At 37.9% G+C, this 18,357-nt stretch overlaps 1 protein-coding gene across 1 annotated transcript; it reads right to left on the reverse strand.

The window, feature by feature from the left end:
* Positions 1-1,639: 1,639 nt before the first annotated feature.
* Positions 1,640-15,041, reverse strand: LOC117317642 (ankycorbin-like). The gene is made up of 4 exons (XM_033872498.1): positions 14,026-15,041; positions 10,250-10,351; positions 3,851-4,057; positions 1,640-3,705 (listed from the first exon to the last, which is right to left on the reverse strand). The coding sequence occupies exons 1-4, from the start codon at positions 14,300-14,302 to the stop codon at positions 3,482-3,484; spliced, it is 810 nt and encodes a 269-aa protein (XP_033728389.1). The 5' UTR covers positions 14,303-15,041; the 3' UTR covers positions 1,640-3,481.
* Positions 15,042-18,357: the final 3,316 nt, after the last annotated feature.

The raw sequence follows: 18,357 nt of genomic DNA on the forward strand, positions 1-18,357 counted from the left end.
ATCCGTCACCACCCCACCGTCTCCCCGTCACCACCCTACCGTCTCTTATCCGTCACCACCCTACAGTCTCATATCCGTCACCACCCTACCGTCTCATATCCGTCACCACCATACCGTCTCTTATCCGTCACCACCCCACCGTCTCCCCGTCACCACCGTACCGTCTCTTTCTTCGTCACCACCCTACCGTCTAAAATTCGTCACTACCCTACCGTCTCCCCGTCACCATCCTACTGTCTCATATCCGTCACCATCCTATCGTCTCATATCCGTCACCACCCTACGGTCTTACATCAGTCACCACCCTACCGTCTCACCGTCACCACACTACCGTCTCTTATCCGTCAATACCCTACCGTCTCCCCGTCACCACCCCACCGTCTCTTATCCGTCATCACCCTACCGTCTCTTATCCGTCACCACCCTACCGTCTCACCGTCACCATCCCTACCGTCTCTTATCTGTCACCACCCTACCGTCTCTTATCCGTCACCACCATACCGTCTCTTATCCGTCATCACCCTACCGTCTCTTATCCGTCACCACCCTACCGTCTCACCGTCACCATCCCACCGTCTCTTATCCGTCACCACCCTACCGTCTCTTATCCGTCACCATCCCACCGTCTCTTATCCGTCACCACCATACCGTCTCTTATCCGTCACCACCCCACCGTCTCCCCGTCACCACCGTACCGTCTCTTTCTTCGTCACCACTCTACCGTCTAAAATTCGTCACTACCCTACCGTCTCCCCGTCACCATCCTACTGTCTCATATCCGTCACCATCCTATCGTCTCATATCCGTCACCACCCTACGGTCTTACATCAGTCACCACCCTACCGTCTCACCGTCACCACACTACCGTCTCTTATCCGTCAATACCCTACCGTCTCCCCGTCACCACCCCACCGTCTCTTATCCGTCATCACCCTACCGTCTCTTATCCGTCACCACCCTACCGTCTCTTATCCGTCACCACCCTACCGTCTCACCGTCACCACCCCACCGTCTCTTATCCGTCACCACCCTACCGTCTCTTATCCGTTACCACCCTACCGTCTCTTATCCGTCACTACCCTACCGTCTCTTATCCGTCACCACCCTACCGTTTCCCCGTCACCACCCTACCGTCTCTTATCCGTCACCACCCTACAGTCTCACCGTCACCACCCTACCGTCTCTTATCCGTCACCACCCTACCGTCTCACCGTCACCACCCTACCGTCTCTTATCCGTCACCACCCTACCGTCTCTTATCCGTCACCACCATACCGTCTCTTATCCGTCACCACCCTACCGTCTCTTATCCGTCACCACCCTACCGTTTCCCCGTCACCACCCTACCGTCTCTTATCCGTCTCCACCCTACAGTCTCATATCCGTCATCACCTTACCGCCTCACCTGCGTCACCATCCTACCGGTCTCCCCTTCACCACCCTACCATCTCACCTCCGTCACTACCTGTCATCTTACCGATATTAAATTTAAGTGCTCATTTAGATCTTGACGTGATACCTGTAATGCCCATAATGTGGACGACTTTACGGAGTAAATAAAATACATGTAACAATGACCTTTATAATAATTCAAAAGTTGGCATTTCAATCATGAAATTTAAAAGAAAAAAAAGCGAACGTCTTTGACAATAATTTTATTTTGAACGTAACAATATGAAAATGAATAATTTGTAAGTAACGATGACGGATCCATGACAGTTAAAGGGAGGTAACTCCGACACAGTAATTGTACAGTAATTGATACCAAGAGACAGCTTCTCTGATTGAACAGATACCAGTTAACTACCACAAATGAGTCGTATCATTCAGTTCCCATTAGGATATAACCATTGAAATGACATGTATATCGAATGATAATAGGAGTCTCCCCTGGCCTTACACCAGAGATACTGTATACACCGGACATCTATCTCCATAAGAATGTTCAAGTCTGGTGTCAGGGCCAGAAGAAACTTGGGCTAATTGAATGGAATATATTGATGCATGAAGATAGATTTGGACCAGCCACATTTTAGATTTTTGTTCATTTATGATATAAACACTATGATTAATTTGATCTAAGATCGCAATCTAATTAAAATATTGATGGTCATTATCACCACGTTACATGAACATCTAACAACATCCCATAAGGGGTCACGTCAGGGTGACCTTTTGGATTAGCCAATCAAATGACTACTTCCAGAATCTTGGAAGTGAATTTTATATGTCCGAATTAGCATGACTAGAGTGCATAGCTTGTATAATCTGTCAATTTGTTTCAAGTTATTTCGTTCCATAAAGCATATTTCTATAAAATTTGCCGAAATGGTTTGCTTCAGATGCATGCTGTGACGAAATGTTTTGCTTCGATGACATCGACAAAATTCCAATTCGCACTGAAAGTGAATTACACACATCTCAGAGGTCATCAGAACGTGACCCCTTATGGGGTGTTGTTAGATGTTCATGTAATGTAGTGAGAATGACCATCTAGATTTTAATTTGATCTAAGATCGCTAGCTTGTATGAAATGACACATATGTGACAAGCACTAGAAGTTCTGTTCAGTTTTCTACGATACAATTTTAATACGTCACATCCGTTTTTGACTTCAATCAGTTCATAACTTGATATTGTGACGTCACATCCTTTTTGACGTATTATGTCCATACATATTACATAATATATGAGGAGGTCACACAAGTTTTTGATATAATCAGTCAATTAAATATGTATGACATGTGGGCATCACATTCATTTCTGACATAGTCAATGCTCTATATATAACCTGATGACGTCACACCCGATTACTCTGCATTATAATCACTCAATTGTGTTCATGACATAGTGACATCATATTCCTTTTTGACGTAATCCACTACATCATCTGATAATGGCACATTCATAGTAAACGTAATGAATCATATCACAATGTGACGTCACATTTGTTAAGATCGAGTGGTACTTCGACATATTATTATGACGTCACATCCGGTTTTGACCTACATTAGTCACTCCCCTACTCGACGTCACGATGACCATACTTTAAAGTGACAGGCATACTAAAACTAAAAATATACACATTGGACCAGTTACTCAAATAGCCCGTGTTATTCTCTTATTTTTGAATGGTGTACATAAACCGATGAGCCGGATTTGCGGAAGAGTTCCAACAACGCGGGCATTTCGTTATAGCAAGTGGGTTGTTCAGATAACACTGTTGTCCACGATTAACTCCAAGCTTTGTCACACTCTAAAGCGTTCACAAGCCTATCACCATTTAGAAAGTAATTAACTAGACAAAAATGTCAAGATACAACTCTTTAACAATAAATTTACCTTTACAATCGTCAGTTGCATAAGGCAATGTTGCTTATAAATTTAACATCATTATCTTCTATCTTACTTAACAATTCGATCATTATACAGGATCGAGAATATCAACTAAACAATAATTTAACGGTCCACCAAAGTGTTCCTAATTAAAAGAAGAATTGTTCCGGGACCGGAAACGTGGATGCGCATGGCTCACTCCGCTACCGAGATGAATTGTGTTCCTTCCCATAAATCCCTCGCTGTGACGTCGCCCGGAAGGTGTCGTGATGCGATCTTTTATTCGCTGGAAGAAATTTTTGTGTTGGAAAGCGTTTAGTTCCATTCCGGCCTTGGCAAGCCATACACGATCTTTCTCTGTTATGTAACCTGCAAAACAGAACACATTATAACGCTTGTTCGCTATCTTATTTTGACCCTATAAATAAGAAGTAACATATTTTGACTTGACTTTTTTAAAGACTCTTTAAAAGTTAAACCCGTGTTTTTCTTCGAAATGTTTGTCACAACTTACCAGCTTTCAGGAGACGTCGGATATTATCTGTTGACATCCCCTGTGTTGATGTGAATGCTAAATAAAGCGCTGATTGGCCAAGCTTGTCGACGATATTGATGTCACATCCGTTTTTAATGAGATATTCGGAAGTGCGTTCTCTTCCGTCCGCCATGGCGATCATGAACGCGGTTTTACCAGTGGAATCCAATTCGTCAATATGCCCACCTGAAATGACACAAAACAAAGTTTTAAAAGATGACCATTAAAAGAAATCTTGTGATCACATAATCGTCGGCCTGTAGTAATTTGCAGGTTTCGTCATGAATTGAAAAATGTGAAAAAAAAGAAAGAAAAAAAGAAAAATGTTGCCTTCGTTCGATTTTGTCCTCGACATTTTATTTTCATAATTTTTATGAGATTTTATTAAACTCGTCTCGTAGTTTTGATATGTTCGGCAAACTGGTATCATTTTACCGAATGTAAATCGTAACATCCCGGCTAATTCCGTGAAGGTTCGGAAACACCCAAAGATCAAATACGCGTTTGGTGTTGTTCGAATGTACTCCTCCTGCAACTATGACATAGGGATGTGATTCAATGTTCATGTACTGTAATCATCCAGGTGCCTGTGTTTTATATGTGAATGTAGTAGGATTAGCACGAGTAAGAAACAACTGTTACTACGCCATTGACAAACTTGTATTTAAATGTAGGTCAAATCTGAAGGTCTGGAATAGAGTGATCTACTCCTTCTATTTCCTCACTCCATCATTCCGAAACACTTGCATGACATGCTTTATTTCTCATCCGAAAAAGTAATTTACAACGATGAAGGGTAAGGTCAATTAAAGGTCCCATGGGTCGACTTAACTGTACCACACTGTCCATCATTACTAACAGTGTCCACGAATCAGGTTATCTGTCCAGAAATCAGGCTTTATACTAAAATGCGTCAAACTACGGGCTGCTAAGTTACTGCCATACAAAGAATACAAAAATATTTTTTAACACTCCCGCTATTTTAGGGAATGGAGTGCACGATATTTTTTTTTAATCTTGAAGGGGTGGGGATGAGGGGGTGGGGGGATGACGTAATGATGTAACAGCATATCACGACATCTCAGGGGCTCTTGTCAATTGAATAAATCAAAGGTCCGAGGACATTTACTAAACCCAGAATAAATCAGAAGCGGGCTGGACGTTGGAAATAAAGTCATAACAAAGACTATGTCTATATATTACATATTTATGTTAAATACATTTTGTATATACATGTGTATATATATGGACTATGGTCTCAATATAGAGGCAGGTGTATGCTTTCCAAGATTCCAATATAAGTTACAATTTAGAGTGTAACCACATTGCATGACAGCCAAAGGCGACTGAATTTGGGTTTTCATCTTTTTCCTTCTTTCTAAACAGCTTTCTTCTTCCTAATATCTCCCTTTAATAATCTTTCGATAACTCGCTCATTGCGCAAGGACAAATTGTCATGGACGCGACCGCAATGCACTCTGGGAGGTATTGCATTTCGATGTAAGGGATCGCAATGGGCGAGAATGAATAATTCTTGGACAATTATGCATGCTCTCTAAAAATATGGACGTTTTATACATACATTTATATCAATGATTGAGGACATTCCGTAACGTAGCGATATCATTGCCTGTTGTAAACATATAAATATATAAATAATGATGTTTACTGTATAATCGATATAAACGGCAGACATGCATGTCGTCAGAACCTGACAGTGATGGATCAGGCCAATACAGTCGATCACCGATATCTATAATAAGTACTATATATAGTGTTTAGTGTCTTGTTTGTAAAGGAATTCGCTTGTGTATTGGCAGCTCAAACCTAAATAACAACCCCTCCCCCATTAATGCAATCGACGAAAAACATCATCCCTCAGACACGTGACATTGCAGACCCGTTACATTTCTCGACAAAACCTGGTCAAAGTGTTTACCAGACATGAAAAGCAGTCATTTGTTATGGGTCATTAATTAAAGGCTATATACAGTCGACAGACACACATTGGTATTGTCTCTGAAAGACAAAAGAAAATGGGAAATACTGCTATTTTTAGCATAGCATATGACAGTTAAGAATGAGCATTGTAGCAACTTCCGGCGACGGGCACAAATTACTTGATGCACTACACTTATTCACGTGACGGTTCGAAATATGGGTAGTACGTCTAGTTTAAAAAAAAAATCCAAACGTTCTCATTCGGTAAATAATAAAATGAAGCAATATTGCGGGATTGGTTAAAAATACGTCATCTATATCGAAGTGAATGTAGCATTTTTCTACGATTGGTCAGAAATAGTGTCACTGAGTATATCAAACAAATCCAGCTAAAACAAACATGTATGCTTATAGTAGTGGACACAGAATTGCTATTTCGGAAAATAAAGAAATATAACATACATGTACTCGCGAAATTGATAAATAGTATGCATATGTTATTACTAGGTTTAAAAATCATATTCCGATTTAAAAGCATATTAAAGTGCTTATTCCACATTAAGAGCTGAAACTGCGTAATACGGCAAAAGGGGGCTAGCCTGAACGTTTACTATATCCGTATGGATCTTAAAAATATAATGACACAAAAAATGCCTTGATCTTTGACCATCACGATACAGATTAAAGTAATTTTGTGTAATACGGTTTGGGTAAGACTGACTAATGTTAAAGGGGCATTCCTTCGTTCGGACATCAGAAACATGCACAATTTCTATTTATGAAATCTACGTCCGAACGATGATTATATGAGTGTCTGTGCATACATGTACATGGAATTGACGCCGAAATGTACAAGTAAAAGGCGTGTCGTATACAAATACCGTATGTCTTTACGATAATTAGTGATACTTCGGGTCGAATTAAGAATTTTCAGGACTTAATGCTCGAAGAACTTTGGTTTATCTTGAGAGTAAAACTGCCTTATTAATGCAATGTTAAGATTATAACTTTTACTACTTTGAAAAAATACATATTTTCCAGTAAGTTTAATTTTGAAGACCTAAACTTTATTCAAACGAAGGAATGCCCCTTGGACATAATTTCTTAGAAACAGAGGAAATGGAACTGAAACCAAGGAAAATACGTGCGAATTGACCGTCTGTTCCTGAAGTTTTCATGTATCAAAATGTAATCATCATACAGAAAGTCCGACGTTAACGACAATTAGACCTAATAGACAAATTAACGTCACAAATTACAAACGCGACTTTATGAATAATTCACGTAATAGAAATAGAGTAGGACGAGTCACTGGTATACACAGTTAAATCTCTGTTTTAAAACTTTGTTGAAGTTACTTGCCAGGGTCAAAGGTTTGTATAAATAGGAGACCTTACATGAGTTGCCACGTCGTATGAGATTTACATACTGAGTTGGAAGAATTTTTAATTTTACCGGGCCTCTGTCGAGATGCTTGATTCGTGACATGTTTAATAAACCACATTTGAAATGGAGACGGATTCAAAATTCTGCTTATCACATAACTACGATAGTTTGAAAAGATATGTTTAAATTTTTGTCTGAATGATGTACAACACCAAATGGCACCATTATGTACACGATTCTTGGCTCTTCGTGACGTCACTATTACAGCAATTGGAATTTGCATAAATTGAACTTTGAAGTCTTCAAGTGTCTCCCCCTTGCCCTTGCTCCGACCCCTTCCCTCCCTTTTCGTTCGTCAACACTGCTACTGTTGACCAAATATCCTATAGAGTTCTCTCCCCACCCCAGATTTGCACATTCAACCTTTAATGCGTCACCTTGGTAATGCTATCGATTTTTTTAAAGGAAAAGTACATGGGCGTCGCGAAGACAGGCGCCCTTGGCAAATTTCGTCATAATTACCAGGTCGATCAATTACGTAAGCGTTATTCACATAAGTGGCCCAACCTGTCCGAGAACAACAGGTGTATCATACGAATTAAGTCCTAGTAGACGTGCACGGACTCGACCTTTTATCTAACCCTGACCTTGATTTACCTGTACAATAGTGTCACATGTAGCATGTTAGAGCAATTCTCTGACACCTGTGGTCACGCTGCAAGTGCCACGTGTGCAATGACGTACACGTATGTCGTGACTTGCAGATTTTGACCTGAAGTGCAACAATGTATCGAAAATGTACATTTGCATCACAACTGCATTAAGGCTTAAATGCTGTATATTATAGTATAGGATGTGCCGTTGTGTTATTTTGTCCAAATTAACATGTTTCTGTGCTACAGTAGGATGTTCTGACAAATACGTTATGTGAAAAAGTCAATGAATATAGACCTGGTATTGCGCTTCACCTTCGTTATGTCACTGCGTGGTGCGAAATAACGATAATATTCGTTTTTTATCCACTATAATATACAGCAGTTGATTGTAGTCGAGATACATTTTTTTTTCGAAAAAAAATATTATGCGTAAATATCAGATCGAGATAAAGAAACAACAAAATGCCACTTATCGACTCTTATCTAAAATGAAATAATAGTTGTTTGTTGGGGTTATCGCCCAGTGAACAGTCGTTTTGGATTGTAATGCATGTTTTGTTTTTTGTTTTGTTTTGTTTTCTGTGGAAACGAGAAAGAATCCTCATAGCATGGTTCATGCAGAGGCGACAAAAATAGATTTCGTTGTCACGAAGTGCTAGTCCAGTAAGCAGACGGAAGTACACCGACTATCCACAGCTGTACATATGTTTTTTTTTACGAGTGATATGTTGTACTTCTCCTTGCGGGAGATTAATCTTTCACCCTTGCCCTTGGTGACTTCGTTAAATACATTTTTATGTGTGTATATATATATAAAATAATTATACTTAATGCCTGTCTCTAATATACTTTAACTTTCCAGAAAATAAACGATGATTAACAGTTTTAATGTGAAGCAGAGGTAATGGGAACATTGACTTAATTATGTTCCTGTCAGTAATAATGAAGGTATAATGGTTTATTCTTGTCGAGGTAATTACGTCATTGACGGCCTACATCGGTACTTTGACCTTATGGTGACACAACTTTCCAGGTCACGTACTGTCTTAGTTAGCTTCTACTAGTAAACCGTATCATACAGGGCCACACGGTAGTCCTGACGGTCCATCAACACAATAACGTCATACAGGGCCACATGGTAGTCTTAACGGTCCGTCAACACAATAACATCATACAGGGCCACATGGTAGTCCAAACGGTCCGTCAACACAATAACGTCATACAGGGCCGCACGGTAGTCCTAACGGTCCATCAACACAATAACGTCATACCGGGTCACACGGTAGTCTTAACGGTCCATCAACACAATAACGTCATACAGGACCGCACGGTAGTCCTTACGGTCCATCAACACAACAACGGCATACAGGGCCACACGGTAGTCTAAATGCTCCATCAACACAATACCGTCATACAGGGCCACACGGTAGTCTTTACGGTCCGTCAACACAATAATGTCATACAGGGCCACACGGTAGTCTTAACGGTCCATCTCATAATAACGTCATACATGACCACACGGTAGTCTTAACGTTCCGTCAACACAATAACGTCATACATGGCCAAACAGTAGTCTAAATGGCCCATCAACACAATAACGTCACACAGGGCCACACAGTAGTCTTAACGGTCCATCAACACAATAACGTCATACAGGGCCACATGGTAGTCTAAATGGCCCATCAACACAATAACGTCACACAGGGCCACACAGTAGTCTTAACGGTCCATCAACACAATAACGTCATACAGGGCCACACAGTAGTCTAAATGGCACATCAAAAACGTCACACAGGGTTACACAGTAGTCTTAACGGTCCATCAACACAATAACGTCATGCAGTACCACATGGTAGTCTTAACGGTCCGTCAACACAATAAAGTCATACAGGGCTACACGGTAGTCTTAACGTTCCATCAACACAATAACGTCACACAGGGCCACACAGTAGTCTTAACGGTCCGTCAACACAATAACGTCACACAGGGCCACACAGTAGTCTTAACGGTCCGTCAACACAATAACATCATGCAGTCCCACACGGTAGTCTTAACGGTCCATCAACACAATAATGTCATACAGGGCCACACGGTTGTCTTAACGGTCCATCAACACAATAATGTCATACAGGGTTACACGGTAGTCTTAACGGTCCGTCAACACAATAACGTCATACAGGGCCACACGGTAGTCTTAACGGTCCATCAACACAAAAACTTCATACAAGGCCACACGGTAGTCCTAACGCCACTCACCATAAGGTTATATATCTTAACACCAACACAAAGTTATATATTATACATGACTACGACCCCCTACGTCATCTCCTGTTGTGTACTTTCCTGCTTTGTGTTTATTTTGTGTGCCCTACGTCATCACTTGTTGTGTACTTACCAGCTTTGTGTAATATTTTGAGTGCCTCTACGTCATCATATAGAACCGATTTCATCAGTGCTGTTTGCCCGTTCCTGTTCTTTGCATTTATGTCGGTTTTATCTAAAAACAAAATAGAAAACGGAACATAGATAAGGACATGGTTATCTGATAAACAACAACCTACGGTATTGATAAGATTAAGGGACAGCCTTGATAAGCACGCAACGAGATTATACTCATGGAAATCTACGGAATTACCCCGTGTGTCGATTCGGCGTTTTGACTATTCATTAGTAAATTAAACTTACTCCTCTTATAATACATCGCATATATATGTGCGAAATCCACATTTCTCGTATTCACCATTAAACATTGTTTCAATATATATACATGTACGCATTTTCTAAAATTATGTATACCAAAACATTGTCACCCTTGATGCCCTTCTAAAAAAAAATGATATTGTGTTGCTGTAAAACTGTATCTATAATTGATGTTTTTTTCTATGTATTTCATGTACTTATAATATGCAAAAGGATGAATAAAAAGATTATAAAACTGAAAAAAAAGAAGAATATATCGATTTGGCATTTTTATAGAAATATGATTTGATCACGGTAATGATTTATTTTTTCAACAACCACACATGATATTTTCAGTATTGTACTTTCTACAAGGCTTGGGCCATATCATCTGTTTAAACATTTTCATTTCGTTTTATTGCCAGATGTAGATGATCAATTTGTAGCTCTCAGTAATGATGCGATAAAAACGTCTCTATAATTCGTCCTTACACATACCCTATTCTACTATACAGAAAGCAGCCATCGGTTTCATCAAAATTATACAGAAATCGAAATAATATACGTTTTTTACCCAACCTTATTCGAACTGTGCTCTGTTGTTTTTTTTATAGTTCTTTAGCTCGACAAAATTGAACTTCTTTTCGGCTTTGAAAATTCATGGCATGTAACTATACGTGCATTAACTGATATATTTATGACAAACCAACAGGGTAGTTGAAAACAATTATTTGCATGGTATGTCACTTCAAACAGACACGAGATTGATTTAAAGCTACTGCATATAATTCCGGAAATTAATCCCGGAGACGGACAGGTGATTATTATCTCGTCCAAGTGACGTTCCTGGCTTGCTGGTTCGTAAACATGCTGCACAATATTGTTTATGACGTAGTATGGTGATTGATGAGTGTGAGATGTAAGTCCACGCGCCATGCAACAACAAGATGTGCAAATGCCCCGAGGCAAACAGTTTAAGTTTATGTGTGGAGCAGGTAAAAGTAATGTCCTTAAAAGTGTCTTTTTTTTTTTAATATGACATTTAAATTAAATTCGGTTCACCAAAACCGTCAACAAACTGCTCTTTATTGCATACACAAATTTGATTGATGGACAATTTAGAAAAGACCAAGGACATCGTCTGGGATATTAACACGTTTTTGTTGATAAAAATATTATCATATACATTGTACGTAAATGAACACAAAACTACGCTTAATTAATTACATTACAGTCATGTCATATATGTTAATGTCATGTCGTAAATGGATTTATAATTGCCATGTAAACACATTTTTTTCAAGTTTAAAAACTACACGAGTTCTGCGAAATAAGAGGAAAAAATAATATGGAGGATTTCATGAAAATAAAGACGAAAAAACCCTGGTACAGATAGAATGGCTGTAAAGTTTGTGCATGTACACTGTATATTGATAGTTTAAAGTCATTTTGGATCAATTAATTTATTAATTGCTTAATTACAAGAAATATATATGCATTCGCGTTACTGGAGAAAGTTATTTTTGGGGAAAGAAAGAAAGAAAGAAAGAAAGAAAGAAAGAAAGAAAGAGAAAGAAAGAAAGAAAGAAAAGAAAGGAAGAACACCTTGAATGTGACGTGCACCAGTGTCACGTGTAAGGCTAACTGTTACCTGTATATCTGTTTATCGTTAACCAAGTCTTCCCCTGCAGCAGAATTTTGTGCAGGTGTCGTTCTGATAACATTCTGGTTTGATAGTTTGAAGATATTGCGTATATATATCTTTATTTAAGAATAAATAAATTAATGTTTTCCTTCTAAAATGCATAATGTATTAAATTCTAATAAAACTAATTAATTTATGCCTAATGTAAACTGCGATGACAGTTTGCATCCTTGTTGTTTCTACATTCGAATTAAATAACGATAGTTTCAGATTGCGGTGCTTATAGGGGTTTACAGTATTGTTGAAATAAGCACAAAACACGACCCTGGTACCACAATAAATAGTTCAGATTCTCATAAATAAAATATATCTTATCGTGATCGTTTTTTCTCTGTGTGTGTGTGGTTTTTTTTCGTAAAGAAGCAAATAAGCCATACAACGTTTTGCAACTCTTCTCCGCTGGAGTTACAAAATAACCGCTGATATTCGACTTTAAGTGGATGTGGTTTTTGCATCACTATCAGCTATGCTTGCAGACGTCATTATAGTTTTGTTTATGTTCTATTTTTATATTGAACTCGAAATGCAAAAATGTACTACCGACGCACATCACCGCTGGTTTGAAATCGTCACATTTCTCACTGTGTAACATCTAATACGCTAACGGACACACATCACTACATTATGGTAAATAATGCAACACGGAGGCGGGCTGGTTTGGTTAGAACAATGGTATCATACTTGGGCGGCCGCGGCTCGATTCCTCGAAAAAGGTAGGGTTCACCAGCCCAACCACGTGGGCTTACTCCGGAAATTGGACACAAGTTTTGGCAACATATCAAAAGTCCTCTTCGAAAATAATCATTTAATTACAATGTATACATATGATAAGAATGAATTTTATAGTTACTGAGATGGGACAAAGAAGATGTTGAGATTTATCGAAAAAAAATAAGAAAAAATACTGTACACAGCTAAAAATACTGGACACATCTAACATAAGTTTTATTTAGTGACGTAATTTGTTTTCATTTAGATTGTGAGCCACGTGGGAGTTTATATACTGATCACTGTTCGCCCATCTTGTCCATTGTTCATACATCCTGCACCTCGTTGCATTTTCACCTTGACATTCCTAACTTGTGGTCTCCACTTGCCCGACTTCGTGTAAAATGTCCACCCACACAGCATAATCGGTATGGATAAGTGTATTGTTTTATACAAAATTATAAATGTCAGCTGTGGACAGTATTCCGTTAACAGTTGAATATGTCTAAGAGAAATTAAAATGTGTAATGGAAATGGCATGTTTTGTAGTGAAATCTACCAAATCATTAAGTAATAGACAGTAAGTAAATAATATCAAATTATACACGTAACACACATTCATTATCTACTAATTCCTCATTATATATATATAGATATATATCTTAGGACCAAGAAAATAGAACAAAGAGCGAAAAGAAATGGAAGTTAAGTGAACGCTGCTATTCAAACCTGTGGGTTCTGTTTATGTAGTGTTGAGCTATTCTTGCAATACTTGTGTTTTCAATATTTCTTACATTAGTATTTCCGTTCAGAAAAAGATCAATATTTATTTATTCTCTGGCTACTCTGGTAGCGCCCATAAAAAGACCCCTCCCGCTCATATCCGGGCTAACATGAACAATTGCTGTAAAATTAAGTTTTACCCGAACGAGAATGAGGCTGAAGCCGAGACTCCTAGTCCTTCAGTCTACCGCTCCAACGATTGATTGAGTTGCGCTAAGTTAGAGGGCAACCACAATTTATCATACAATGACAAGATGCTATACTATCAACAAAAAACAATAACTCCATCAACATACCATTTTTCAGGAGAATTTTGACGATATCAAGATGACATCTTTCCGTCGCTTCATGCAATGGGGTGCTGCCTTCTACATCCGGGATATTAGGGTCACTTCCAGCATTGAGCAAATTTTTGACGACTTGTGTTTTCCCGTTTCTTGACGCGTAGAACAGGATTGTTCGCCCATTAGCGTCTCTCGTGTTCAACTCTGATTCGGTGATTCCAGCCGCTGTAGCTAAGGCATACGACCGTGACATCGGCTTGGCTACGATCACCGACATTGTCGCTAACATTGATCTGGTTTAAGATCTGTTAACCAATTAAAATCAGTTAATGATCAGTCTACACCATGAGACGTTATAAGATAATCCTTCTGATTGTCATATGATGTATTATTATTTATAAAACTTGTAAAATATACTCCGACTAGAGTTGTTGAACAACCAGCGACCACGGAATACTTAGTTCAGGGTTTCAAGAACACAAAAATACTAAAATCCACGTATTGGAGTTTTCGAAAAACCCCAATAATGTAAACTAATTTTCACAGTCCTTGTGATATTTCGGCATTCCTCAAGTCTTCTCCGATCACCGAAATCCTGATTAATTTGAGTTAAGGACTTTGTATTCTCAACACTTTTGAAAACCTGATCAGTTGTGCAATTGCGGTATTGCTCCTGTCTTCAAAGAACGTCTTAAGTCTTGTTGTTTTTACAAGTTCAGTACTGTTTTTTAAAATCTTGTCTAAATGTCTGATAAGCTGATTAATTGTGCAATTGTGGTACTTTCCGGTAAGCCGTCTCAAAACGTCCTGAAATCTAGCCTAATTGCTTCAGATATTTGTTGCTTCAAAATAACATCCGTGTTGCGTATACACATAGAGACGTCCACATTAATGGCCTATCCTAGTGCCCCTTGTCTCTAGCGCTGAACACCAACGACGCTCTCTTGTCCAGTGACCGAAAGGATTTGTTACACCAACGCTTTCCTCTTGTCTTATAACCGCACATTCAAGTTCTTAAATGTCAGGGCTGTCGACGTGGGCTGTGTAGTAAGCATTCATGAGCTAATATACCTACCTACAGGCCCCTGTTATACTGCCCCAACATTCATCACTCAACGTGGTATACACACCTGTCATATGTCCAGTTAGACCGTCCGGACAGGTACATGTTTTTTATATACCTATCTACATAGATGCATCATTGGCCGCTTGCGGTACGTTTAAAAATCTCCATAAATATAGCATAATTAGTCCTATTTGCTTGGAAGTTCATCGTGTAAATATCTTAAATCTATGAACTTGCTGGTTACTTTTTGTTACAGTAAATGCCATGATTTTATCCTTGAGACGGATTTATATTGCACTAAAATGTTATTATAACTCATATGTGTTTTGCGCAATCCTTCACGGCCATTACAATTTATGTACGTTATCTTGCCAGCATTTCTCCACCCGTCTGCCTGGTGCGTTTCTGTTTCCTCCTTTAGAACAGAATAAAAATCTCTGCTATAGCAAATTGGAAGGCATGTCCAATGCTCGTACGATTTCGGTTGTAATTTTGGTAAATGTAAAAAATCATAATATAGGAAAAATTGAAAGTGTTATTTTAACAAGATGGAGTATCAAAAAAGCAGAACTAGAAATTCTACCTTACAAGATAGCATACTTTATACAAATCGTGGGATCAAACGGAATGCGCATGTGTGAAACACGTAAAAAAGGTTTTTGTACAGTTGTTCTGACATTCTAGGACTCCACAGTGATTCTTGAGGCCGAAATTGGAGGAACAAGAATGGGATCATACATATGTAAGCCATAATTAAAGCAACTACATTGATTGATTAATTTTATTTCACCCAGCCACACTTTGTATTGAACAAGAGGTTACATTTATACAATGCAGTGATTCACATATTTTGATTGACAACTGAAATATAAATAACACAGCCAAATGTGATTGAGGATAATGTCTGTTCAGAACATATCATTGGATTATAATATTCTGAATTCTAACGCCAAATGTACATTTCTAAACAATAACATTTTTTTTGTCAATAAATTGTTATTGACAAAAAATGTCCAGATTTTAAGTTTCTAAAGAGGAAATAGAATCACATTCTTGATGATAAAATGGAGACAAGACAAAAAGACGAGATTCTATAGCTAAAATAAGAATGTTTAACAAGGTTTGATCCCAAATTCATTTAAAAAAAGAATGATGCTTTTATAACATAACTTCGTACGCGAAGTGTTTTGTTTGTTTGTATTTTTTATCTGTAAGAAAGGAATTTGTTTATGTGTGTAAATATTGGAAAAACTGTAGCCTTAAAAGGTGAATAGGAATTTTGTAAATGAGACAAACTTGTTTTAAGGAAATAAAGATCGTGCTATAATAATGATGTACTGTAATTTGTATTAACCTCTATAATCATTTTTATGTTTTAGCTGGTAGTAAGTTGACCCTTACGAGCGAGTGATATTAAAATACTTTAGAAGTTAAAGCTCTGTTACAAATATAACATATCCTAGTTAAAATCCCATCATTGTAAAATGTCTTTATCGAATTACAAAACATGCTATATTTATGTTAAAAAGATTTTGCTACTAATTTCTTCATCTGTTCACTTTGATTTGGCTAGATATCATCTTACCTCTAAACAGTCCCTAACTATTGAATTATATTGATACTTTGTTTGTAAACAAGGATCATTAAGAACAATTATATACAGGTAAACTGTTAACATTTTTTACCAATATCTGACCTAAGTGGTAAGGTTCTTTCTATTTCCTACCACCATCTACATGTACGTTTGTGTACAGGTGTTAAAAGTCACACACATGTTAAAAAGATACAATCATGCATATTACAATTAATTAATGATAATGAGGCTCTTTTACAATCATTAGTGGTGACACTATATGGGGGCGCCCTTTGTAGATAGACAAAGGTCAAGTGTATAGGAGAGATACCGCTATACATAAAACATGTGTGAGGAAGGTAGACATTATGTTTAATCTCTTAATCGAAATGTTAAACGTACCAATCACCGTGGATTCACATATTATTTACATTAAAGACATGGAATAAATGAAATCTACATCAGGTAAACGCTCAATACACATCAAGTAAAAGTTCAATCCACATAAGGTAAAAGCTCAATACACATCAAGTAAAAGTTCAATAAACATTAGGTAAAAGTGCAACCACATCAGGTAAAAGTTCAATCCACATATGGTAAAAGTTCAATACACATCAAGTTAAAGTTCAATAAACATTAGGTAAAAGTGCAACCACATCAGGTAAAAGTTCACTTCACAAAAGATAAAAGTTTAATCCACATCAGGAAAAAAATCAATCCACATCAGATAAAAGTACACAAAATATAAATACATTTCAAAGGTAATAAAGAGATAGATACATTCAAGCCAATATGAATTTAACTGCACCATACAGCCGTTTCCTCCTTCTAGGATTTGTCAATTAAAATAAAAAAAATAAAACTCGAAATAGGTAAACGGATGGGAAGACAATAGCGTAACACAACACAACGTAATCGTTAGAATAAAACGTACATATCTTTTTGTGATGACATACAGTGACGTCGTTGATGAGGCTACATAAGGGAGAGTACCATAATTTGGAAGACAATTCGGATAATGTCTTGGAATAAAAATGGGTGTATTCTTAAAATCACCTATCATAAATCCATCACCCTTTTCAGCTACAATGATGTCGGTTAATGTTACGATCTTCGGGTTAATAAATATCCATATCACCTCAACCAAAGCCAATAATGTACACTGTAGTAAACAAACATTTCAATCTTTGTGCTAAACATAATCTATACAACGTCCCATGTAATTACAAAGAAATAAAAATTGAATTGTCTTCAAAGAAACAAGTAAGCAATTGTCGGAGACCCACGGTTGATTGCACTACGCTACCCTGCACTTACCGCCCGTGAGTCTCCGAAGATGCAAGTAAGAATGAGATAATATTAATATAACATTCGATACACGAACACTAATCATTAAAGTGATAACACGATTTTGATAAGGTCTATAATTGATATTCACGATCAGTATGATATTACATGTCAAAAGTAAATCGATCTTTCAGTCCTTAATCAAAATAAAATCGGTATCCACGTCACAGTATTTCACATTCAAGTTACTTCCAGTAGCACTGTCGCGGTTCTTATCTAATGAAATGATTAATTAGGGGTTTCTACACTGTACCTGCTTAGCTACTAGGGTTTTTTTTCTTGTTGACCAACCAATGGTTAAAATAACGTATGTATAATGATTTCTACCTGTTAACCAATATAGGTGTCAGATTAATAT

The sequence above is a fragment of the Pecten maximus genome, chromosome 19 (assembly GCF_902652985.1).
Source record: "Pecten maximus chromosome 19, xPecMax1.1, whole genome shotgun sequence".
Classification (NCBI taxonomy): Eukaryota; Metazoa; Mollusca; class Bivalvia; order Pectinida; family Pectinidae; genus Pecten; species Pecten maximus.

Bases quoted from the DNA above. Each gene is read 5' to 3' on its own strand.
- LOC117317642 (XM_033872498.1), bottom strand. From the start codon at position 14,302: ATGTTAGCGACAATGTCGGTGATCGTAGCCAAGCCGATGTCACGGTCG. The intron at 4,058-10,249 runs GTAAGTACACAA...GTGTCATTTCAG, and splicing joins CAAAATATTACACAAAGCTG to GTGGGCATATTGACGAATTG. The intron at 3,706-3,850 runs GTAAGTTGTGAC...TCTGTTTTGCAG, and splicing joins CCGACGTCTCCTGAAAGCTG to GTTACATAACAGAGAAAGAT.